Consider the following 25497-nt stretch of genomic DNA (forward strand, 5'->3'; position numbering starts at 1 on the left):
TTAAAGCTCGATCTCGAAAGTCTTCTGCAGGTCGTTGGAGAAGGGGTTGGGCGCCTTCTGCTGAGACTTGGACTCCAGCGCCGCCCACTGGGCCTCGAACCGCTCGGCCTCCTGGGCATCCCCAGGCGCCGTTAGCCGGGCGTCTGTCGGCCAGCCTGTGCCGTTGGCGGTGCCATTCTGGCTGCCAACGCTAGTAGAGATGGGCGCTTGCGGGGCGGGTGGGATGCCATTCATTGCCGCGGGGCTGGAGAACGGCGCCACCGCGAAGCCGGTGGTGGCAAAGCTGTGCCCACCGACACCCCCGGCCTTGCCCGCTGTAGTCGCTCCCGAGCTGGCCGCGGTGCAGAAGACGTTGGCCACCATCTGGGAGGGGGTGATGCCCACCACCGGGACGCTGGCGCTGGGGTAGGTCATGCTGTTGGCCAGGGTGGGCATGTAAGCCGGCATGGGCATGAAGGCGGGCTGAAGGGGCGGGGGAGCGTACATGCCCACAGCGGCGGGCGTGGGGTCGAAGGCCATCGGGAAGGGCTGCATGGCAGTGGGGAGAGAGACAGGTGCCCCCGGCATGGTGGGCACCGCCTGCGGCTGCGGCTGCTGCTGCTGCTGCTGCTGCTGCTGGGCTTTGACGGCCTTGGCCACTTCCTCCAGCCAGCGCTCCGCCTCCGAAGGGGTCCGCTTGTGCCCACCCTGGAAGGGGGGCGACGACTGGGCAGGGGCCTCACCCTGCGTCCACACTGTCGTCCCTGTAGGGATGAAAGAGGGGGGGAAAAATCATCAGATGTTTGCTGGTTTCTAGGAAACCCCTTAGTTACAAACAGGAGTGTTTCAAGAACTCTTTCACACCTGTCTCGCTGAAATGTTGTGTCTCTCTTCTTTTCCTTTCAGCAAGGAATAAACCCGGATCTGTTCGTTTGCAGCCTACGCATGCTGACACAGCTCCCTGCTCAGAACTCTTTCCGGGATAGAACATGTTCGCACCCCAATTTTCCTGTTGTCGTTTTCCAGCTTCCACAGCCTACAACGTGACCTGATTCTCTGATTTTTATGTACATACAGTACACATATAGCTCACATATACACCCCATTCATATGAACAATCATTTTGTTGTATATTATGGTTAAAAGAAAAGCTAAATGTATTGCAGTCCCATATAATAATGCTCAATTTAAGGATAAAGCCTTAGTGTTAGCCTTAGACTGAATCCTTTACTTCCAGTTGACAGCTGACTGGTAGAATTGATTTGAAAATGTAAGCAAAAAAAAAAGAATGGACTTCTTTTGACAAACCATGAAGAAAACGTCCTTGAGCATGACAGAAGAGCTGCTGACCAGAGTGCGGGATCAGCACAGCCTCTCAGTCTGTAGTTACACACTCAGGGTTTTAACACACTATAACCTGGTATCGTCACCCTCTCCGTTTGCAGAAGCTGAAATGATCCAAGCGTGCACAGATCTGCAGGAGGTGTGGAAAGTTGAGCGTTGTCCTTCTCCGGCCTACCTTGAGGTGGGGCGGGCGGCGGGGGGATGGCCGGGGCGGCGCCGGGCGCGGGGAGGCCGTTAGCCGTCGCCGTGGCGAAGGGGTCCTCCGAGGGCTTGGCGAAAGAGGTGTTGATCTGGCTGCACAGCGCGGTGATGCCGTCGCCCTCCCCCGGCGGCACAGACGCGGCCGACTCCATCTCGGCCACTGCGGCGGAGAGGAAAAGCGGGGCGCACAAGTTTAGCGGGACCCCCAGGGTTTGCGGACAGCTCTTCCTCTTTTCCAGCTGCTTTTCAGCAACCCGTTTTATGTCCCATATTTACAACCACCATGGGGCCCTGTCAAAACGCCCCTGTCTTATGCAAGATCCCCAGACATCGCTCTGAATATAACCTGATTCTGGGGTACCCCTCAAATGTGATTGCAAATCTACAGCGTCCCAACACAAAGGAGAGTCCTTGCTTTTGGAAAAACATCTACATCTCCGCAGCAATACAAGAGCAGTAGAGACATGTTTGGCTTCAGCTGACTCATTAGTATGACAGTGGCTTAGATGCTACAAGCCTGCTATGGATTTTATTTAAATGGCTCCTTTTAAGAATCATACTATTACAAAACAAATACATGTCTTTTTTGTTTCTGATATCTTGATTATATCATTGCATCTTCTACTACTCACAATCTTAGTGTGCGCAGTCATTTATTTATTTAAGTGTGTCTGCATGTAGGTGAGCTAATTTGTCAATTAACCTGTACAAGGGCTGCACAGATGTGTGTTACCCAGGTGCTCCTGAGGTACCTAAGTTACCCAAGTATTTACCGAGCAACACCGAAGACAATCAAAACCAGTTTGGGCTTGTTTGAGTTTGGGATTGCTTTCTTTTTGGTGTCTCCTGCCAGTGGACAGCAACAACGTATTCACCAAAGCTGCAACCACAGCTGGGCAGGGGAGGACTTGAAGAAACACCAGAACCCCTGCCAATCTGAGCTTCCATGGCGACAGACATCAGCAGGAACTCAAGCGTTTCTTTTAAAAAAAGACTGGCAACTTGTGATGGTGTGTGGAAGCCTTTGTCCTAAGATTTGATAAAAAAAATCATATTGTCCACTAAGGTCTCATTTGAATGAATGCATAATCAAGAAAGGTCCTTTTCTTGTTTGCAATCTTTGCATTATTCTTGTTCATGTATTTTTTCTGATGCTTTCACTGAGCCACCTTAACACCAGTTTCCTAATGCAGCTATAAGATAACACGGAGTTACATGGCAGACAGCAGTGCTCTCTCACAGTTCCTTTGGACTGGGGCTGCCTCCTCTGTGTGGAGTTTGCATGTTCTCCCCATGCTTGCACGAGGTACCTCAGTTGCCCCCGTAGCCCTGTGTGTGTTTTTGTGTCTGCCTAAAGATGGGCTGGCATAGTGTTGATCCGTGCCTCCTGGGCTAGGACCCAGTGGGGAGTGACTTTCTGATAATGGATGGATAGGCAATACAGCTGTGGTGTGGTTTAACTTTAAAGCACACAAGCACACAAATGGAGGAAAATTCCCAGAAGGCAGGCATCTCCCTTTCTCAGAGATCTATTGGCTCAGCTGTGGGTGTGGCATCCCCTCCCCCTAATATGAGAAAGCACACTGAGCTGTTTTCTGTCACTGGAGCTCTGCTGGGGTGGCAGGAGTAAGAGTCGCTCGTTCTCTGCAGCGCTCGAGTCAGACAGCTGATCAGAGGGCCTTGCTCAATAAAGCCATTGTGTCATCTGAGCTTCAGGAAGTTCGGCGCGAACAGTAAAAGAACGGCTCCACTGCGCCGCCGCTGTGATGTCCTGTCGGATGGACAGCAGCCAGGACGCTGCGCCCCGCTGTACAGCACCTGTCACAGACGCCTACCCCAGAACTGGCCACCGATGAGTCAGGCAGCATTAGCTCAAGTGTCAGGCCAGATCTTGTGGGAGCCACTTTTAAATGAAAAGGTGCAAACCCCTGCAGCCACAATATTGAAAATCAAAATACCTGCCTTCACAGACACATTTCTTTGTGAACCTTCTCCATTCCACACAAGGTCAGGCGGCACTCTGTCTCCTCACAGGCTACTGGGTGTAGTGCACCATCCCGTTCTTTTACAATAACTTTACTGCTGTTGTTTTTTTCTCAGGGCTAACAAAGAAGGAAAATTCTTTTTCAGACATAGCTGAAAGTTCACCATTTGGGAGAGGCAGGCACTTCTAAAATCAAACGACCATGGCCCCCTGCTCCAGAGAATTTCCATAGTGTGAAGCAAAAAGAGAGCATTTGTCCCCCCCGAATGGGATGCCAGTCCATCGCAGAGCCTACCCCCAGCAAACACTCGCTCCCATTCATTCACCTGGCTGGGCTGGAGCTCCTGGGAGTCAAGAACCTCTCTCACAACCCATCCGTTTGAGTCCAGCCACCTGGCCACTAAACTGCACTCGCTACCACTGGGAAGGAATCAGAATTCTCGGATTCTCAGAAACGTATGTCAGAAAGCAAAAAGCTGTGCAAGAGCTTGCCCCTTTATTTTTCAGGCGAGTGTATAACTCTCCATGGACAGCCATCTCTTTGTTTGTATTAAAAAGTGCTAAATAGGAGTGTGTGTGCACGCTCAGGAGTGTAGCAGGAGTGTGTGTTTGTGCTCAGGAGTGTAGCAGGAGAAGTGTGTGTGCTCAGGAGTGTGTGTGTGCTCAGGAGTGTAGTAGCAGGAGTGTGTGTGTGCTCAGGAGTGTAGCAGGAGGAGTGCGTGTGTGCTCAGGAGTGTAGCAGGAGGAGTGCATGTGCTCAGGAGTGTGCTCAGGAGGGGTGTGTGTGCTCAGGAGTGTAGCAGGAGGAGTGAGTGTGCTCAGGAGTGTAGCAGGAGGAGTGCGAGTGTGCTCAGGAGGGGTGTGTGTGCTCAGGAGTGTAGCAGGAGGAGTGAGTGTGCTCAGGAGTGTAGCAGGAGGAGTGCGAGTGTGCTCAGGAGGGGTGTGTGTGCTCAGGAGTGTAGCAGGAGGAGTGAGTGTGCTCAGGAGTGTAGCAGGAGGAGTGCGAGTGTGCTCAGGAGGGGTGTGTGTGCTCAGGAGTGTAGCAGGAGGAGTGCGAGTGTGCTCAGGAGGGGTGTGTGTGCTCAGGAGTGTAGCAGGAGGAGTGCGAGTGTGCTCAGGAGGGGTGTGTGTGCTCAGGAGTGTAGCAGGAGGAGTGAGTGTGCTCAGGAGTGTAGCAGGAGGAGTGCGAGTGTGCTCAGGAGTGTAGCAGGAGGAGTGCGAGTGTGCTCAGGAGGGGTGTGTGTGCTCAGGAGTGTAGCAGGAGGAGTGCGAGTGTGCTCAGGAGGGGTGTGTGTGCTCAGGAGTGTAGCAGGAGGAGTGCGAGTGCTCACCTGGATTCCTGCTCTGGAAGTCTGTCTTGCGCTGCAGGGTGGAAGGCAGGTCGTTGAGGCGCAGGGAGAGCTGCCGCTTGAAGGGGGAGTTCTTCTGGCTCAGGGCGGGGAAGCCGCGGAAAGAGCCCTGGCGCACCAGCTGCTCGATGGGCGCGTGGCGGCGGGGGATGGCATGCTGCCCCCCGGGCTCAGCCTTCTCCACGGGGGAGGCGGCCCCCTCAGGCGGAGAGGCAGCTCCAGGAGGCACTGCGGCAGGGGCAGCCGAGGCAGCCTCCGCTGTGAGCAACCAGAGAGGCACACAGACGATGAAATACCAATTGTATTTGTGGTTGCAGGACAATTTAGTCATCCTGATTATAAAACAACTAATATGTAAATATTAGAAGAATCAACCTATGATCTTAAATGAGCCTCATTAAGCTTGCTAGAAATCTATACAACTTGATGTGGATGATCCACTAGAAGGAGCCCAGTTTCAGAAAAGGAAGTACAGCAATGCCTTGCTTATTGCTGAGGATGGGGTCCACAGAAAGCAGCACTGTGGGAGCCACCTCTAGCAGAGACAATTATACCCCGGGCTCAGTGGGGATGTGTCCCCAGGAGCGATATTTCTTACCCATGAGCAACATGAGGGCTTCACTGGAGTATCAGTAATGGCATTACCGGTATTTTACCACCAAACAAAATTAAAACCCAGTTGAATACGGAAGAGAACGTGTTTTTAAACACGGATATGTACAGTTCGGCTGCACCGGCACGTTCAGTCAGGCAGGCCGATCACCAGACTCCGCCATCACTCCTCCTGCCCGCAGCGGCGGGGGACTGATGGGAGGAACTGCAGCTGCCAGGACGGGCTGGGCTGTGGCTCCAGGCTTCTTTTCAACAAGCGATGACGAACGGCTCTGGCTGTACAGCATCATGCCACACTCTCCCGTTGACCGAGAGCCTGTGTGTGCATTTTCACTGCATTTTGAGGAGCCACCTTTGCTATATATAAGGTGCTATATAAAATAGTTTATTATTATATTATTTTTTTTGCTATTAGAACAAACAGCAGCAGGAGCATCTCTACAGCCTGCGCTGACTGCGGCGACAACTGTCCTGCATCTGCCATCACAGATATACACGTGCTCTTATACAGCTGAATTTAGTGTGATTAAAAAACAGCCAATTCAAACAAGAGCTAACGGAAGCAGCAGGAATGGTGGTATGATACCGCCCTGCATTATTCCAACATAAGAGTGAGAAAGTATTTCTCAGACCAAGTGGAAGCTGGTATTCAAATAGTCACGAGAAAATGCCAATAATCCAACCAGGGCACAGGGCTGCAGCTGCTCCTCCCGGCCCACAGGGGGCAGTACCTTTCTTCTTGTCCTGCGGCTGCTTGGCGGCCTCCTCGCGCTCGGCCTGCTGGCCGGCGGAGGTGACCCGGAAGGAGCCCTCGCGGACGAAGGAGGTGCGGCTGGCGTCGAAGGAGGCCGTCACCCCGCACTCCTTCTCCCGCCGCTGCTTCCTCTCCAGGCAGGCGGCGAAGGCGCAGCCCACGGCGTGGCTCAGCCGCTCCCCCTGGTGGACAGCACAGGCACAGCCCCGCGTCAGAGTCTGCAGCCTCGGGCGCCCGGACGGCACGCAGCGAGCCTCCTCTCTCCCGCGCGTTTGGACCGCTCACGCCGAGGGGCCAGCTTGTCTACAGGCATTACTCCCTAGCTCCCCTTTCAGTCTGTCAATTCTGTGTTTGTGTGACCAGAATCCGCTCTTAAACAACAGCACTTCTTTAATGAATCTATGAATCTAATCTCCGAACTGGCTTCATCACTCTGCTCTCCTCCCCACTGAGAGCTGGTGTGTGGGGAGAGTACTGGCGCACTATGGCTGCCGTCTCATCATCCAGGTTGGGGTACACACTGGTGGTGGTGGAGGGGATCCCCATTACGTGTAAAGCGCTATGAGTGGAGTGTCCAGAAAAGCGCTATATAAGTGTAAGGAATTATTATTATTGTTATTTAAAATTGCGTGCGATCAATTTATTTGCTGAGGCACTTTTAAGAAGGAAGCCAAAGCTTCAAAGAGCACCACTGGTTCTACTGCAAACTTAAAGTGGATGCATACTGGTTGTAAAGCATGAGGAAGGCCTGTCACATTCACAGTTCTTCAAAACTAGCGGAAAACCACATTAAAAGTAAAAAAAAAAATATTGGGGTAAATTTACCACCCACTATCCATGCCCTCTCTAAAATCTGAGGCGCCACTGTGGACCCCCGGCGGACCGGACCCCACTCACCGAATCCTTGAGGGCCATGAAACAGTGGCAGATCCAGCGGCGCGTGGTGCCGTCCCGGCAGATGTAGGAGAAGGCCTTGTCGTAGTTGCGGTCGGGCGCGCAGAAGGACACCTTCTCGATGGTCTGGTCGACGATGAGGTCCTGCAGCGAGAGAGCCTGCGGTGAGCTGAGCGAAGGGCCCGTCTCTCCGGGCGGCGCTCAGAACGACACCGCCTGGGGCTAGTCTCGCCAGACCCCCGACACATTAACTACAGCCGTACGGGAGGAAACGAGCGAAACCGATTCGCCTGGCGAGAGAGAGCAAACGAATTCTTCAAACATGCCGTCGTTAGGGGCAGAATGGTGGCTCTGTGGCTCAGGATCTGCGTCTGTAGCTGGAAGGTTGCTGGTTCAAATCCCGTGGCTGGCAGAGGAATCCTACTCCGTTGGGCCCCTGAGCAAGGCCCTTAACCCCAGCTGCTCCAGGGGGCGCTGTACAATGGCTGACCCTGCGCTCTGACCCCCAGCTTCTCTCCCTGTCTATGTGTCTCATGGAGAGCGAGCTGGGGTCTGTGAAAAGACACATTCCTAGTGCAAGAAATTGTATAGGGCCAATAAAGTGATGTTATGTTCTGTTCAGTTTTTTTGTTGTTGATCCTATATCAACAGGCAAAGCATGTACTGCTTGTTTGAATCAGGAGCAACATCTCCAGCAAAACTGGATTCATGTTCACAAATCCTACTCGAACGATGGAGTGTGTCAGGGCTAAGCTTTATTTTTGTGTGGCTACACAGGCCCTGTCGCACTCAGCAGGCCTGGGGACAATCTATTGACTATTGTGGGGATCTGGTCATGTCAATTCCACAACAACACTGCCTTCTTCAACGTCTTGCAATGACACCATAGAACTCGCTGCATGGAGGGCTTGTTCCTCTGCAGGACAAGGGGTGCTTAAGCACAAAATGAAAAACCTTTTTTGAAACCACTTCATTAGAGTGGGTCGGTCCACTAATCCCACTGAAAAGCTCTATTTGTAAAACACAAGGAAGGGTCAGTTCGACGAGAGGGCTATCAGACACTCTAGTGCCCTCGCTTTTTAATCAGATAATCTGTCTGATGCTGTTTAAGGCAGAGGAATGAGGAATATTACGTTAACATACCAAAAAATGTGAATTTACAAAAACAGGGGAAGTGCAAGAGGGACAACTTTACACTGAAGGGTGTAGGGGTCTGGAACATACTGCCCAGTCACGATGTTAAAAATGACACTCTTCCTTCAAGAAACGGCTGGATGAGATCTTCTGTGCAGACTCCTACTGCCAACCCAACAGCCTGGCTGTACTGAAGAGGCATCTTCTCATCGGCAACCTGTCTTGTGTTCTGTATTAATACCGGTCCCAGAGCTGTGGCTGTTTCATTTCCAAGACATTCCAAAGGGCTGAAGGGATTCCAGGGAGCAGAAAGGAGGGATACCCTTCACTGTGAAGCCTCTGCACAATTACGGTACCGTTGTATCCTCCACGCTACAGTACGTGCAAGTTCTCCGTCTTCCGTTTTTGTTTTTGGGTCCCTTTTGTCACAGCATTCAGGCAGCAGGGGGGCGATCAACGCGAAGCCATGTGGGCCGAGATCCGCCCACACCGCAATTGTTCCCTTCCTTCCCGTAAGAAAAGGACAGAATACCTCCTTTCATTAAACCCAATTACCTCATTAAACGAGTCGTTAGAAGGCGCAGGCGGCGGAGGAGGATGGAGGCAGGCCGTGGGCGAAGAGTGTCAGACCGCACACCGAGTGTGAAAAGGCTGCCTCTTCAGCAGCCTGCGCTCCGCCTAGCGAGAGGGGGAGCGCAGACGCTGCTGCACCCTGCGAATATTCCGGGAAGGCCCATCCTGAGGTCGGCGAGGCAGGGAGCAGAGAGGAGGCGGGCGGGGGCAGGCTGCTGGAGACTGCTGATTCAGTTCTGGTAGCGACAGAACGGAGGGGGGGGGGGGGGGTCTGGAACAGCAACGTTTGTGTGTAACTGCACACAAAAAGCCTGCTTGTGTCTGAAAAGAAACTCCCATAATTGCCTCATTATGTCTGCCTGATGGGAGGCCCACGGGTCTGCTGAATGGCCGCGTTTTGAAAACCGGCGGACTTTTTTCTTCTTTTCCCATTGTCCAGAGTGAAGACTCAGCACTCCCGGCTCCCGAGTGGACCGCGCGGCTGAGCTGAGAAAGCCTCCCTCCGGATGGCGGGGAGGGGTCTGTGCAGCCCCAAGAAGGGAGATCAGCTGCTGAGGTCAGGGATCCAGGTTTTGGGGTTTGACTTCCAAGTGCTGCAGGAGCCGGGACCGGTGACCAAGGCGGGGAGGTTGCAGTGTGCTGTCCTGCCAGTGCTGTCCCATCCTCGCACACGCCAGCTGCTTCCTTTCCAATTCATGAATAGAAATAAGTCCAGCTTCCGCCCCCCCCCCCCCACTTTGGCCCCACAAATAAGTCACCTTATTTCTACCCACATTACAAAATAAACTGTGCAGGAACACACTTTCAGCTGGATACAGTCTGCAGGGGTTGGTTTCCCCTTGTCTGTGTGCAGATCGGCTCTGCGGTATTGATAAAAAAGGTGCAGATTTCATCCTTCACTGCGCTGGTCTGGGCCCAGCTGGGCTGGCAGGGGCACAGTCTTACCTTTGTCTTGTCGTCCACCACTCTCAGGCCGTCTGCGGACACCCACAGCACCGCCTTCACCGACTTCTTCCCGCTCTGAAAGACAACAGCAGCACTGACGGCCTGCAGGTCCCCGCGCTCGGCATTCCCAGCCTGCCCTGCTGTGTGCGGTCCTCTCACGGCCTCCACCAGGCGACAGCTGTTCGTGTACTGTGTTCGTGTTAGTGCTACCCCCCGAGCACACTGTGTGGTCGCTCCTGGATGGTGCGCCTTTACTGGCCAGCTTCACCCAGTGCCGGATTGCCATCCGCGGCCGAGAAGACCCACAAGACTCCCCCCAAAAACCGTAATCCTTGCTGGAAAAGCAGGGACAGGGAAGAGGCGATGGCCTGCGGCTATCTCCTCTGCTTATCTCCCTCTAGCAAAAACCAACTCTCCGAATGATGTATAAATGAACACACAGTAATTAAAAGTGAACTTGAAAACAACAAAAACAGCTTAGAGGTGTCGGACACCACCTCAACAAAGTTTTATTTTTTGCTGATTATGGAAAAATATATCAGGGTGCACAGCAAAAGAAAAGAGCAGTTTGAAAGGTCTGAGTCTGTGTGTGTGATCTCGCTGCTCCTGGTTATTCCACTGCAGTTGTTGGAGCCAGCCCTCAAAAGGGGGGAACCACTATGACACTGGAGGAGAGGCAGGGAGACGTTTTTCTACTTACAACTTTGAGCTTCTTGACAGCCTCTTCACAGACATGCATGCCCCTGGACTCGTCCACTTCCACGTGGCCCAGATACTGGAAGAGAGAGCAGGTGGAGTCAGAGGACAGTGATTCCTGCACAGGCCTCTCACTGTGAAGCAGAGATCACCAAGAGTTGGACTGTTCACCCAGTCACGAAGAACGGGAGCTGGGTTCAGGCCAGAGGGAGACGGGTAAGTTTTACCCTGCTGGTCATGTGCTGCAGCAGCAGTGATCCCGCCCGGCATGAGAGGAACTGCAGGCTCAGGCATTTGGTGCCTTTGCTCGGCAGAGGAGCCAGTGGTGCGAAGCTCCCTTTGTGTGGTACTCTCACAAAAGAAGGAAAACGACTTAACCCACTGTAAAAAAAAAACTGGTAGATCACTGTGCTTTTGTCTGTTCTGCCTGGGGGCTGCACACCACAATTCCTGGATCCTAACAAAGGATTCCATGAGATATTTTGGCTTTTAGGGCCTCCAGTGAGCTCAGGGCTCACCCACTCTGGAGAGTGCTGGTATAGTTTCTCAGCCACCCTGAATGAGCCACGCAGACCAAAGCTCCACCAAAGTTCATGCGATAAAAACGTCTGGAACTTCTTCAGTGTTAACTGGATGAACCGGTCAGCTGTCCAGTTTGGTGCCATTTGTACAAAGCCTTGTGGAACAAAATCCCTTCTTTAATGCGATTAACTTACATTGAAGCCATCTAATTTTCTTAATGCTGTGAATGCAGTGAGAGGTTTGAATCATGCCCTGCTCAGGCAAGTCCTGGAGTTGAAAGTAAATCTGAGTGGCAGTTCTTCAGTTTTACTGTATTTAATGCAGCTGTTACCATGGTGAGCCATAGTAAACCTTTAGAAGCCCCATCTCATTGCTTGGGCAGTCGGAAACTTTAACAGTGTGATGCAAAACACAGAGGAAAACGAACATCTGACAGCCGGCGCACATAATGGATTTTGCACGGCTCCAGGCTGGGAAATCAGCAAACCTCTGCAGGTTTATTCCTAATGCTTTCTCAGTCCCAGCACCAGCACTGGTGCTGCTGGTCAGACACTGTGCTGCCTTTCCTGGTTTTCTAGACATGTAAATTCCCTAATGTCTGAGGTGGAGACCAAAACGGGATACTATCATTTTAAAAAGGACATTTCCATTGGCCATACTATAAACATGGAAATAGGACTAAAATCTGCACTCTAACATCAGTAACTTGTTAACATCTCCTCTTTGCAAAATGACAGGTGCTCACTATTCTTACAAAATCATTGCAGCTTTATTGTCAGACATGCTGCCTGTCCTCCCTCCACCCCTCTCTGCAAGACCTCAAACACAGTCACACCTTCAAGCCTGTGCGCATAAAAATGGATGTCTGCTCACACACATTTGTTAAAGACACATGCCCGAGGACACACATTCACAGACACTCAGGCCTTCTGGACTGCTGTGCGCAAGTTACTGTACAATCTGTGCAGTGACAACAACAGAAAAGTCTTTTATGATTGGAAAATAATATAATAGGAGAAAAGATGTCAGAAGCTCAAGAACACACACAATAAACATATGACAAATGATAAAACTGCAATCAGAAGGATGTGAAGGTGAGACCCATGACCTGTTTTACTTTTATGATGTTAAGTAAGAGTTAATCAAGGATAAAGACTCTCTGACAGCTTTAAATGTGTGGAATTCAAATTCAGCTCAGGAACTGAAAAACAAGAGTCACAGACTGAGAAAGCTGGACAGGTCAGGGAGTCTCATTCTACTGTGAAGAGAAGACCAACATAATCATAATTCCTTATACTTATATAGCACTTTTCTAGACACTCCACTCATAGACTTTACAGCCAATGGGGAATCCCCTCCATCACCACCAGTGTGCAGCCCCACCTGGATGATGCGACAGCAGCCATAGTGCACCAGTACTCTCCCCGCACACCAGCTCTCAGTGGGGAGGAGAGCAGAGTGAGGAAGCCAGTTCAGAGAGGGGGATTATTAGGAGGCCATGACTGGTAAAGGTGTCAGGAGATGGTCTTACCCGCACAGAGAAGTTACATTTGCCCTTGCGCACGGCCTCCTCATCCGCTTGCCACTGGTGCGGCCGGCTGGCCTCGGGCACGTAGGAGGGCTTCTTTTTCCGCAGGCTCTGACGCAGCTTGTTCATCTCGGGGTCCCTGTCACTGAGGAGGGGGGAGAGAGAGAGAGAGACACTTGGTTCAGACAGCCAGGCAGTCAGCCCCCCCTGCCCCCCGAGAGAGAGGCGCGCATTTATCTACGTTCTCAGCTCGATGGCTTGCCCTTCCCGTGTACTCCTCCGTTTAGCCTCCGCATCGTCCGTCACGCTTGTACTGATGTGGCGCGCGGACGGTGGTGTTTTTACACGTTACCAGCTGGCGGATCTCTGGGCGGACGCGACTCAACCCCTGCCTTCCCTCGCCCCCGAGCCAGCGTCATCGCAAGGGCCGAGTGTTCGAGAATTCGTGGCGCATCATGCCCTCCCCGAATTCCAATTCTGCAGCACCCGTCTCGCAAATTCCCACTCCAGCTGGATTTTGCTTTGCCATGTTAAACCCCTACTGCTGTCCCGCTTCCCCAATTGTACTCGTGGTGCCACGCCACCCCAGCCTGGACAACCCACACGGCCATGCTACCCACCTCCAGCAGGAGACCATCTAACCCCCTGCTCAAGATATTCTTGCTTTAGAAAGAAACCTTAGGTTTTTGGAGCATCAAAATTGCTTTGCTTATTTTATGCCTTAGTCCGGCTTTTAAGGTTTTACAGTATAACTTGTTATCACACAGGGTCGCTCTTTAAAAAGCTTCGTATTGAAAAGATGGGGCCAATAAAAAAGAGTAATAATAACAGATGCAGATGCTCTGCCAGCACTTTGCTCATGCCCAAGCCATCTCTACGGTGACAGGAAAGGGCTGAGAATGCCAGGCTCTCATCTGAAGGCTCTCACAGTTTCCCCTCTTCCCATCTGCTCTCCAGAGTCCAGGCACGACAGCAGCTCTCCCTATTCCAGCGGGCAATGAAATCCAGCTGGAATCCAGATTGGAGTTCGGGACACCAAAGTGCAAAAGTGCCCCCCCCCCCCCCATCTCAATTTCCCCTGCTTCACACATTCCCTGATGAGCACCCTCCTTCTCCCTCCCCCCACCCCTTGTCTTGCAGAAAAGTGCCTCTCCGAATATCTTTGTTTCAGAACATCTGGAACACATTGAAGAGAAGTGTGTGTGTGAGAGAGAGAGAGAGCTGGGAGAGAGAGGCGAGCAGGTTTATGTCTGCTTTTTTTCTGGCAACAGAAAAGTTCTGCAAGCTCTGCCTAGTTTCCTGCCAGCCCCGTCTCAGACAGCAGCCGTCTGCGCACACTCCGTCTGCAGGACCTCTGCGAGCAGCAGCGGCAGGGAGGCAGCAGAGCCAGCCCTCGAGTTCAGCCACTTTTCACCCTCTTGTTATCTCCTTTCCTCCTTCACGTCCTACTGTGGGTTTTCCACGTCAAAACGGAAATAGGTCACAGACAAGAGGAGGCCGTTTGACCCATTTTGCTTGTTGGGTTGTTGGCAGGTTATTGATCCACAGATCAATATTAATTAGCTGTTTTCCAAAGGTTGCCACGGAATGGCACGGCTCGGCCTCATGTTCCAGACACCCACCATCCTTTGTGTAAAAAAGTGCCTCCTGTCCTCAGCACAAGCAACACCCCTTCGTATTGTCCAGTTCTGCCCTTGTATTCTTATACTGCTGCTAGGTGATTCACTGGGTTGACGTTATCAATAACTTCGGGGATTTCGAATGTGCTCTCCTCTGGTCAAGAGATTAAGTACCACTGAAATATCTGCGCATGGCATTTCCATGACAAGCAATGATCCTGGAAACTCTTCTTCGATCTCTTTCAGGGGCAGAAGAGTCCTTCCTATAGTGTGGTGACCAGAATGAATAATAGTTACTAACATTTATACAACAACACATCGAGTTCTGTACTGACCAGGCCCAGGCTTGCTGAACCTGAGATCTGACAACATCAGGCTGGTGCCACATAGAATTGTGCATAGTATTCCAAGACAGGGCAAACCAGTCAATCGTATAACTTTTAACTTTACTTCCTCAGGAGTTTTAAAGCTTTGGTTTCTTAGCCCTCGTGACCTTGTACTAGATAAAGAGGTTTAGAAAATAATGGCTGGGTGGTTTCTTAGCTTGCTGTGGCTAATGCTGATGGATATGAAATTCTTTTTCATACTGCAATTGGCTATGTCAGAGCTCATCATCAAACATGTTGGCTTAAAGCATCACTTGTGCTCTGTTCTGCATTATCACTGAGGGTCCTTGCTCAATGTGGAGAATGATTCTCAGTGTCTCCCATTCTCAGCTGGAGTGCTGAAGAGAGCTCTGCTGATGTCCCCTTGTTGCTTGTAGGTATGAAGCCAAAACACCATAAATATCTCTAGATCTTTTCCAAACTGCACACTAGAGCAGCATGTTGGAAAAGGAACATGAGGATCCTGCACCATGGCCATCCCCTCGAGCAACAGTTTTTCCACTACAAAGAGGGTGTGGGGAGGAAGTGTCAGTGCTTACTTTCCCTGTCTGTTGTGCAGCTAGAGAAGGATGAAACTGTACCTTTAAGGATCCGCCTGAAAGCAGCGCTAATTCCTTTCCTGGATGAGAGAGCCTTTTGCTGGAAATCAGGCAAGCTGTGAGTCACTCTGCCTTTACTGTAAATCTGCTGCAGAGCAAGGATCAGAGAACAAGTATCTGTGTGTGTTTGTGAATTTTAACCTAAACGCCCCTCTCTGGGCATGCGCTGCTGTGTGCGCTACGCGATATTGTGCTCGAGTAAGAGCGTGTGTGGGTGTCGGGGCCTGACGACCCCTCTCTCCCCCACCTCCCACTTACAGTACTATCCCTCCCAGCCTCACCCTTACTGCCCCTCTTTCAGCCAAACCCCTCTTCCTCTCTCTCCTTTCCCTGCCAGCAGAGAGCTGCGTTTACTAACAGTTTTATTGCAGTTTCATCCTTTTTTTCTCTGCTTTCTCAGAGCACAAATAACCCCCTAGGCTTATTTACAACAAAGGCAGGAGAGAGGATCTGTGAAGGCAGCCGAAAGAAAGAAGGAAAAGAAAAGCACAGACAGCCAAAGGAACAGAGAGAATAAAAGGTAAATCTGAACTTGGAAAGCTAACAAAACTGGGTAAAGTCACCTGGACTGAGTCTGCTGTGAAACTGTGTCTGCTGTGAGACACGTCAGATCTTCAGAAGACTAATCTTTTGTTACTAAACTGGGTCTTTTGAATGTTAAAACATCTTTCTTCGCCTGACCCCTTTCAAACAGGGCCTTATGTGTAGCAAAGGAGTGTTTTTGTTCAGAAATGACATTTCTACTTTGCACTGTGATTTAAATGAATTATTTTTTCATCTGTATTAATTTTGAAAATAAATCTTGTTCGTAAAGGAAAGGGGAACTCCAGGTATGCCAACTGCGGAGATTAGTTCAATTAATTTTACTACTTTTTTGGTTAGCCCTCATTCTCTCGGAAGCCCTGTACAGATGGACAAAAAGCAACTGGCACAGACCAGCAGAGACCCAGACCCTTCAAGTGCAACTTTGAAAAACGCCAGAAGCCGCAACACATCGTTCAAGGTAAACCATTCCCTCCCACAACCAAAATTTCTATGACGTCTTAGGGTTCATGCTAGATAGATAAGCTAATTTTGCCCAGTGGCCAAACTACAAGAAGCTCCCCACACAGCACAGCGCTTTCTGATAAAACAGGTTCACGTGGCCAACAAGACTGGGTACAAGGATGAGCAGGCTGGTGCGCTAGTTCCTACATGTGCAGAGACCTACAGTATGTGCAGTAGCAGCTGTGTTGACACAGGCCATGGCTGAGGGACTTTCAGTGCAGGCAGCAGAGGGAACGCTGACCGATTGAGAACTACCACAGAGACAGAGAACGCAAGTGTGGAAGTGCTTCCCAGCAGGATGGTTCATAAACTGGAATATGATGTTAAAGATCAGACTTCAACTGTTCGAATTTGTAATAAGACTCACCTACAATATCTACCTGGTAAAGAGCTCTTTCACAGAACAGCGACAGCCCTTGAAGATTTTACTCCAGATGTTGACGCAGATCTAAAAGAGTCAAGTCATATCTCTACTGCAGAATGCTTGTTTAAAAAACGTATTTTATACCCCGGCGTGCTCAGTGTGTTTCACTGTTGCTGTTCACTGCGGGGGGCGCTGCCGAGGAGACAATGTGCCACAGCTGACTCATCTGTATAAACACAAGCCCTTCCAGGAGAAATGTGCTGTGTTTGACTGGAGCACAGGGAGCCAGTGTGTGCGTGCTACTGTTGAGCACAGGAACGTGTGCTCTCAGAACAGCGAAGGCCTCTCTGTTTCGTTTGAAAATAAGGATCAGGCTGCTGTCTGGGGCTCCGCGTGTTTGTGTGTGTATACAGTACATCGCCAGGAACACCCTGACCCACTTCCTTTCACACAAACATTCTCCCACTGTGTCAGGCGCGTCCAACCGATACCGACGGGACCCAGCATGTTTTGCTTGGAAAGAATCAACATGGAAAGGTCAGCTATTTTTTCTGGGTTTTTTCAACTCTCAGGAACAGGGGGACCACAGGTAGCTAGGCACGCTGGAAAAGACCAGAGCCAACACTGAAGTCGAGAGCACGTGGAAGGTCACGATTGAGAGAAGAGCATTACCGTTTTTCTGTCTCGTCAGGATACAAACCACTGATGCAAGGCTGAATCCGATCCACTCTTCTCAAGCTCTATCTGGAGGAAGTCCAGGTGTCACCTTGGGCAACATGGACGGAGAGCCTGCTCCAGACTCTCTCCCCCTATGGGTAATCCAGTCGTAGTAGTAGGAGCCCAGACTCTGTCATCCTGCTCACTCAATCATTTGTGCAGCTCAATAATTCACAGTCACGGTAGGTTGTAGGCCGCTAACCATCTGTAACCTCTTTGTATTGCTGCTAATTAGAGCATTTCGGTCTTTTGGCCGTCAGCAAACCAAACATGCCCATGGAAATGTCACTTTGGTCAGCTCAGCCTGCCTTTCTCCTTCCCGACTTCCTTGTTAGTCATGAATAAATTCACAACCAAAGCCCCTAACTGGATTTCAAATATAACAATGGCATTTTTATCCAGTCTTAAAACAATTCCTCAATGCACTACACTATATCCCTATATATATTTAACTGGCCCACATACTTCATTCACTAGCATTCACCATGTCCTGTGAATAGAGCATTTGGGAAACCACAGGAGAAGGTCACCTGCGAATGACAACTCGCTCGATTAATGTGTAAGTACATTACTGAAACTGGCATCTCATTCAGATTTTTCCTGGACGATCCCAGGAAATCTGATTTAAATGCCTAGGTCTGTTAAGATGTTCCCCCCATTCCAGGCTTGATACGTGCTTCCCCAGTGGGATCCATCCCTGAGCCTGAAGTACCTGACTGGGCTGACCCTGTCAGTACCTTTTATTCATTTTAATTCTCATGTCAAGAGCTTTTATTATAGCAGGACATCTGACCCCAGAGCTGTTTTAAAGTCCTGCTGAGCAGCTGCTCCAAGTCTAGCATGCGGCACAAGAACCCAGATCCTCTGCGCTTTGGTAAAAAAAACCTGCTGCTTTGCCAAAACCTGCTTGCAGTGGGCTGCAGACAGGGGCTGTAGACAACGCTCATCACAAATCATTGCCTGGTTTTAATCCTCCAAGAGACTGTCTGTCCCCGACGCCTGGCCTTTTTAACCACACTGATGGACACAGGGATCAAAAGGCTTCAGTATCTGACACTCACACGGCTCCCTTTCAAGCCACATCAGATCAAGAAAGGCAGAGTCCTGCAGGAGTAATGTCAGCCTCCAAAAAAAGCTTTAAAGAGCACATGGATGGATTCCGATGCTCCAGACACAATGTTATAGATCCAGCAGGCACAGAAAACACCAGGAAGTCACCAATATAAATGTATGGCAGTGCAGGTTGGCTTACATATGGCAGAATTTCCTGGCCTTCCCTGGTCAGATCAATTCTCAGGTCTCTACCTAGTTGAAAACTGAAGTAACTGGTGCAACATGCAGCTCACTCCCTCACACTGTTACCACTCAACTGCTATGGGATGCGGATACTGCCAAATCCTGTTTAGCACACACCCACACTGCGTTCCAGCTGGTCTTGCTGTTCACAGAGGATCGGCGTGTGACTCGGCTGTAAGGTTCCCAATACTGTAGCCAGTGAGTGTACATCATCACGAAATTTCCTTCAGCAGTTTGAACCAACAGCTGGGGCCGTTTTAATCTTCCACATCCTGAGAAGTTTCCAGACCTCGAACACTTCAGGCCCATGCGCTCATTATCGCCGTCTCAGCTTTGTTGTACCGCCTGACGTCACAAGTCTGAGTCTTCCTCCAAAACCTCGATGCACCAGGACCACAGAGATATTTATTTCTTCAGCAGCTGCTAAGTGACGTCAGACATGCAGCGGCCTCAAAAACGCACTCCCGCTGAGGCCAAGCACAAGCGGCTGTGTCAAACTTCGCCAGCGTCTTGAAACCGGAGCGCAGGGTCATTCGGGAGTTAGTCTCTGGACTCGGGATCGGAAGATGATGGGTTCGGATCCCAAGTACAGACGCTGCTGCCAAACCTCGGCCAAGGTGGCTTACCCAGACTGCTCCTGCAAACCCAGGGCACTAAAATTCACATCCAAACCTCTCTGTGAGTCATGTGATGAAAGACCAAACACATTAGTAACTGTTTTGAGGCACACTACATAAACAGTTTTAGCAACCTCAGCAATAAGCTTTAGCACGCGGCGATGTACAATGCTGTGTTTTCACAAGCACAGACTTGACCTTTTCTCCTTATAGGGGTCATCTTCTGGCGAAGTTCTTCAGAATGGAAAAGCTTCTACACTTTCAGCTTTGAGATCATCAAAATAGAAAATCCTTGTGTTCATTAAGCCTGGTGAATAAACCATCAGCACGTTGTTTCAAGAGTTTCTGCTCTTCACTAGCAGAGACCCTGCAGCCTCTTACGTAGAAAACCATCTTTGTTAAGCTGTCACACGCATACTTCTATATTCCTACTAAAGGTATGCAACATCGCACTTTTTGGAAACTGCTATATCAGGGAAGATTTGTAGTATTACACTAACACAACCTTTAAACAAACCCCCTTCCCTTAAAACAAATAAATAACCCACCTCTTAAGAAAGGGAGGACTGAGACTTAATTTGCATTTCTTGCAAGCCTAAGTTCCAACGAGACACACTAAACCTACAGCCTCTTGAGGCAAAACCGTTCAATTTAATTGCTAAGGTGCAAACCCAGCCAGTCACACTGCACTTTTCTACCAATCGCCACTATTTCCAGAGTTTTTCTGCTGAATGTGAACAACTAACTGCCTGTGTTTGCTGTCAGAGAACCCAACTCTAATAAAAAAAACAGATGTTTTGGGGTATAAACAAGCCATAACTATGTCACTGAACACTACACGACTTTCTCTTACAGTTCATACCTTTGCTCAATGGCTTCCCCCATGTTGCTCTCAATGTATCTTCCAAAAAAAAAATCTTTGCTAATTGAAAGCCAGGAGTCCCTCAGGAAAACACCGGACCTGTGATAAATCCCGTAGTAAAGCAAGAAAAAACCCAGAGACTCTGCTCCTTCTCTGCAACCCTTTTAAAAACCTCAGCGATTCCGAGCACTTCTTCCACGTGTGGCTTTGTCAGCAGGCCTGCCCCCCGCCTCCTCCTCCGAGGCTCAGTCCCGGCTGTCCGGGAATCTCCGGAGGTGCGGGAATTCTGCCCGCCCCGAGGAGCAGCTGCGCCCGGCTGCCGCCCTGCACCCGGACCCCCGATTTCCCCGAGGCAGCACTCTGCAGCTTGGCCCTGTTGTGTAACTGTGGCGGATTAGGCCGGTGCTTCACAGTGAGCGTGTGGCTCTGTGTATCCTCGTTAAGCCTATTAACAGCGTCGCTAGAGCACAGGATGACCCCCCCTGCAGGCCAGGGGCTTAAGTATACAAGACCCAAGTTATGTAATGAATACTACAAGCCAATAAATAGCTCCTATTTCTCAATCAGATCTGAAAGCGTCCCCCGGATAGAAATGCACCCCTAGCCTCTCTAACAAGGAACCCCTTCCAAGGCCATGCTGTGTTTCAGGCACCAGCAGTCGCTGTGGCTTATGCATGTTACGTATCTCTTCCAATTCCACCTCTCTGCATTGTGAAATGGCAAGAGCTAACGCATATTCATTCCCACAGTTCATATATGCCTTTCCACCTACAGCAAACTGCACTGAGTGTGCAACAGTGCAAGGGTGCAACAGAGTGATCCCCATTTCCTGGCTTTTGAGATTGTCAACAAAGAGGCAAGTGTTCCTGTGTTTGACTGGATTACAAGGCCATGTGAAAACGCGATAAGGACAGGAAAGTGTAATGGCTTCTGAAGTTCTGTCTTGCTCTTCGAAGTTGATACCTGCTGTAGCCTGCTGTCCTATTCCCAGGTCCCATTCGTGTATTTTCAGCAGCCGCTCAGTCCAGTACAGGGTCGCAGTGAGCCACAGCCTGACTCGGCAGACAGTGGGCACGAGGCAGGACACCAGTCCAGTTCAGGGTGGGACACGTAACCTGGACAGGGAGGAGCGCCTGGAGAAAACCCACGCGAACATGGGACCAAGCGCTAACGTCCACGCTTTTACGCTGAGGCTCAGCGACACTCAGCCCATGTCTGTCTGCATCTTCAGACGCCCTGCTACAGGCCGGTCTGTCTACCTCCAGCAGACTGACTTCCTGTTGTGCCTTTCCTTGCGCCTCCCTGCCCGGTTTTCCCAGAATTCTCACAGTTCAGCCCAAGCCAACGCACGTGGGGAAAAAGCCACAGTACAGAGTCACAGCGGCAGCACCAGCACACGCGCTGACACAAACAGCCGCACCGCACACAGATATACCAAGACGACAACATGCAAGCAGACACAGACCTGGCCCCGTGCACGTGCCCCCACAGACAACCCCGCCAGCCCAACTGTTTTCACTGGTGTGCCCGAGCGCGCCCTCTAAAGAGCGTGTCGAGTCTGCCGGCCGAGAGGGCGATTAAGCATTCTGTGGCTCCCATTCGCAGCACACTCCCTGCGTGTCTGTCTCAGGCTCTGCCTCTTTCCCTCTCTCACACTCCCTCACTCCCCTCAGCTCCCTCCTGCTGCTTCTCTTCGTTCTCTCACACTGCTCCCCGTCCGTCCTTCCATCTCGTCTTCGCTGCATCTCTCCCCTCGGCTCCTTCTCACTGTGTCTCTCTCCACGCTGATCTGGCATGGAGGAACAGTACCGGGCTGTGCCGGACACGCAACCGCGCTTGGAAACAGAGTGACTTCAGACTGGGCCTCTGTGACGGCTCCGTCAGCTCAGGGGCCTGCTCGGACTGCGGGATGGGGCCCCGTGGCCCCGATGTCGCCATCGGCCCCGGTGTTACTCGTCAGCTCCGACCTGGATTCTCCCCGCGGGGACGCAGAGCTGACCGAGCACTGCCAGGGCGTGTCAACGCAGGGCCAGGAGCTCCCCGGCTTGCCTCGCAATAGCGTCCCCTGGGAGTGGCCGGGGGCCCCGCGGCCCCACAGTGAGGTCTCGCTGCCAATAACGTCCCACGAGGCCCCAAGGTGGAACTGCTGTCAAAGGCCGACTGGCCCCAGCAGGCCAGACAGGTCACAGGAGCTATAAAACAAGGCCGATTGGACACAGGTCCCAACCCTCCGTGTGAACAGGAGCTTGTGCTGTCTCAGTCCCCTTGAGGAAAGTCTGTGCTTCCTTTCAAAATCAAGCCCCAGTATTTCACTTTCCTCTCCTGCCTGTGGGGGTATGTCTAATTCAGCGCCTTGAGATGCTGTACCATCAAAGGCAATACATGAAAGTAAGGTTATTTTATTATTAAAGCAGCACGCTGACCTCCTTTGTGTCTGTGCTTTCCCACTTCCTCATCCTTGTCTCCGTTAAACAACCCTGTTCAAAAGTCACATCTCACAAGCACCTTTTCACTTTTACACGATGGCTTGCTCTTATCTGTAAGATAACTTCGTTTTCTAAAATCTCATCACTTTTGCTTAAACACCAGTCCTCAAGCAGTGCACACACATTAAAAATGCAGTATGTTTTTTTGCACCACTTATTAATTTTCTAATACACATGTTAAAATATGCATGCCCTGCTGCTTTGAAGTTTCTACATCATTTATTGATCAGTGATTTTCTTGTCAGGCCCTACTTACATGAGGGACTTTGAAGGCTGGGGTATTGACAACAGACAAGCAACCTGGAAAAAATTATTACTGAAATTGATGACATCTTCATCAGAAACTGAGCTGGCCAAAAACACTGATATATCTCATACACGCCCCAAATAACACCCTAACACAGCAAATAGTGATGTACTTCAAACAGGGTGAGCGCTCAATAGCTTTTTGTACTTACACATGATGCAGTTTAATGAGGCTCATTACGGAGTTCATAAGAGCACTTTGAAATGCACAAAAGGACAAGCAGGACTACAGGACCTATAGTATTTGCATGGAACACTAAGTATGGTGATTGATTATGTGTTTCATGTTAGCATGGGCTGTCCAGCATCTTCCAAAGTCTTGACACATCAGTCTAGAACTTTCTGAAATTCTGGTAGATGACCTGCAGATATTTCCTGTGGGATTAGCGCTTGCAGACGCATGAGCTGCGTTCCAACCAACACTGCCGGCGTGCCTCTGGGGTGCCTGCTGAGAGTACAGGCCCAGTGTGGCTCTATCACCTACAGAACCAGCAATGAGATACAGTACCAGGCAAGAGCACAGGCAATGCTGATGCCCCAAGATCTGGTGCACCAAGGGCTTTGAAAGTACTTTTGCTGTAGTCTGCTTATCATAACTTCACATTTTGGGCGATGATGTCATGGAGACACTAGAACAGCGAAGCTGTAAAAAATTCTCACCTTGCAGCAGAACACAGGCTAGGATCGGAGATCAGCCCCCCCCATCCCGCCGCAGAGTGGAACCCCCACTCAGAGGAACCCCCAGTCCTGTCTCCGTGGCTCGACTCTGCCCTGGCCTTCCTCAAACACGGCCGCAAGCCTCTGGCACTTCCTCAGGCGTCCCTCACCGTGCGTTCACAGCGATGGCAGAGAAGGGAAGGCCTGTGGTTAGCTCATCAAACATTACTCTCACACTGCACGAGACACTTCCACTGCGGGCTGGTTTTGGCAGGCAACCTCACGCGCTGTTAACTGGCTGTGAGCAGCTGGGGCACCGTTTTCTCTCCGCGCCTTGTACCGTGTCTCTGCATGCAAAACAAGGAAAGTAACTAAATACTGACCAGCAATCTCATCCACTCCAGATCTCCCAAGCTGCAAAACGCACTCCAAATTCACCTGAGGAAGCAGATGAATTTATACTGCATGTTCTTGTTCTGCCGATGCACAATACCTTAACAGAAGGGAACAAGCACAAAGCAGGCAGCGACTCGGAATGCATTATAAACACCACACGAAGGCTTGAGGTTTGTAAAATCTGAACTGGTTCAAACCTCTCCGACAGCCCCGGACAAAAACACATCACTCTTCTGCTGAGGGAATTGTGTCACTGGCTTGATTGACTTCATTGTGGAAGCCAAAACTCGGACAGAGGCACACTGATCAATTGCTGGCTGGCCCAGTTCAGAGGCTCTGTCTCTCAAACCCAGGCAGTGCAGGCTTCTTGCTCTGTGAGTGTGCACACAGAGATACAGACACGTGAGATGGTACCTCGGTAAGTTTCAAAAACCTATTACTTCACAAAATCAGCAAACAACCCTACTTAAAACACAGGATTCCAATTACTTTTGACTAGAACTGTAGCTTAGATCTATGTTCATCTTATTTGACTTGTGCGTTCTGGCTTTTAAACGTGCTTGCTTTTTTACTGATCCCCAGTACAGTATATATGATAACTGCCTGAACAGGATTCAACACTAATCACTGAATTTGCTGTATAGTCTGTCAATGTACCACATATACTGTATAATCATGTATAACACCTCAAGAAAAAAAAAAGTTAATCATTTAGCTTTCAAACAGACCAAGTTTACAACGCCACGCCTTATATATTACCTTGTAAATATCCTTTACAAGGCAATATTCTTTGGTAGTTGTTTCTGCAAAGACGATTTTATTTTTGCCATTCATCCAAGCAAGAATCCCATCCAGAGCTCCTCCAGGATTAATGCCTGGGTGTGATGGATGTGTTGAGATTAGTGTTGCAATATGGGCTTCCGAGCATCACATGACATGAATTCCCCCCAGCCACAACACCAGCACATAATCACAAATGATGATAATTCCTTACAGTTATATAGTGCCTTTCATTCCAAAGGGTGTTAAAATGCTTACTCCCTTTATCCAGCACTACAGCAGTCCCACTACAGTGCAGATCAGGGGAAGAAAGTCCTGTGAAATTCATGTCGACCTTTACTCTTAAGTGCCATGGCATCTTTAATTAGCAAGCAGTTGGGACCTTGACTTAATGTCTCATTAGCAAGGCAGTACCTCCTGCAGCACAGTGTCTGTGGTACTAATACTGAGCATTGCTTTGAAAGTTCAGGAGAAAGAGCACCACTAACTAGTCAACAAACACCACTTACAAAGCAGTCTAGTCTTTGCATTTCTCCCAGTATTCTCCCAGTATCGACCAGACCAAGCTTTCCTTAGTTTCTGATCCTACCAGGCTACGAGGCAGTAACGCTGCAGCCAAATCACTAGGAAGACAAATTGTTTCTCAGACATGCCCGGAATGCCAAAAAATAATGTCTAGGAACAAGGAATATACAGTAGGAAACGCTAAAAACATTCCTGAAACATACAGTAGATTTAAGCTGTAGATGCAATCGACTTACTCGCTCACAGAACAAGAGTCACGGTGCCTCACGCTTGTTCCACTCCACTGAGCAACCCAGCGGGGGGAAGCGGGACCACTGAGCTCCGC

The 25497-nt window shown here is 50.2% G+C and overlaps 1 protein-coding gene across 1 annotated transcript; it reads right to left on the reverse strand.

The window, feature by feature from the left end:
• On the reverse strand, window positions 1-23697 carry numbl (NUMB like endocytic adaptor protein). Its single transcript, XM_088911853.1, has 9 exons — window positions 23642-23697; window positions 12519-12660; window positions 10470-10544; window positions 9770-9844; window positions 7121-7261; window positions 6201-6405; window positions 4840-5115; window positions 1499-1684; window positions 1-743 (listed from the first exon to the last, which is right to left on the reverse strand). Exons 1-9 carry the CDS (start codon window positions 23695-23697, stop codon window positions 1-3), a joined length of 1899 nt encoding a protein of 632 aa, XP_088767979.1.
• Between the last annotated feature and the right edge of the window lie 1800 nt (window positions 23698-25497).

The sequence above is a fragment of the Atractosteus spatula genome, chromosome 3 (genome assembly GCF_055471065.1).
Source record: "Atractosteus spatula isolate fAtrSpa1 chromosome 3, fAtrSpa1.hap1, whole genome shotgun sequence".
Taxonomy (NCBI): domain Eukaryota; kingdom Metazoa; phylum Chordata; class Actinopteri; order Semionotiformes; family Lepisosteidae; genus Atractosteus; species Atractosteus spatula.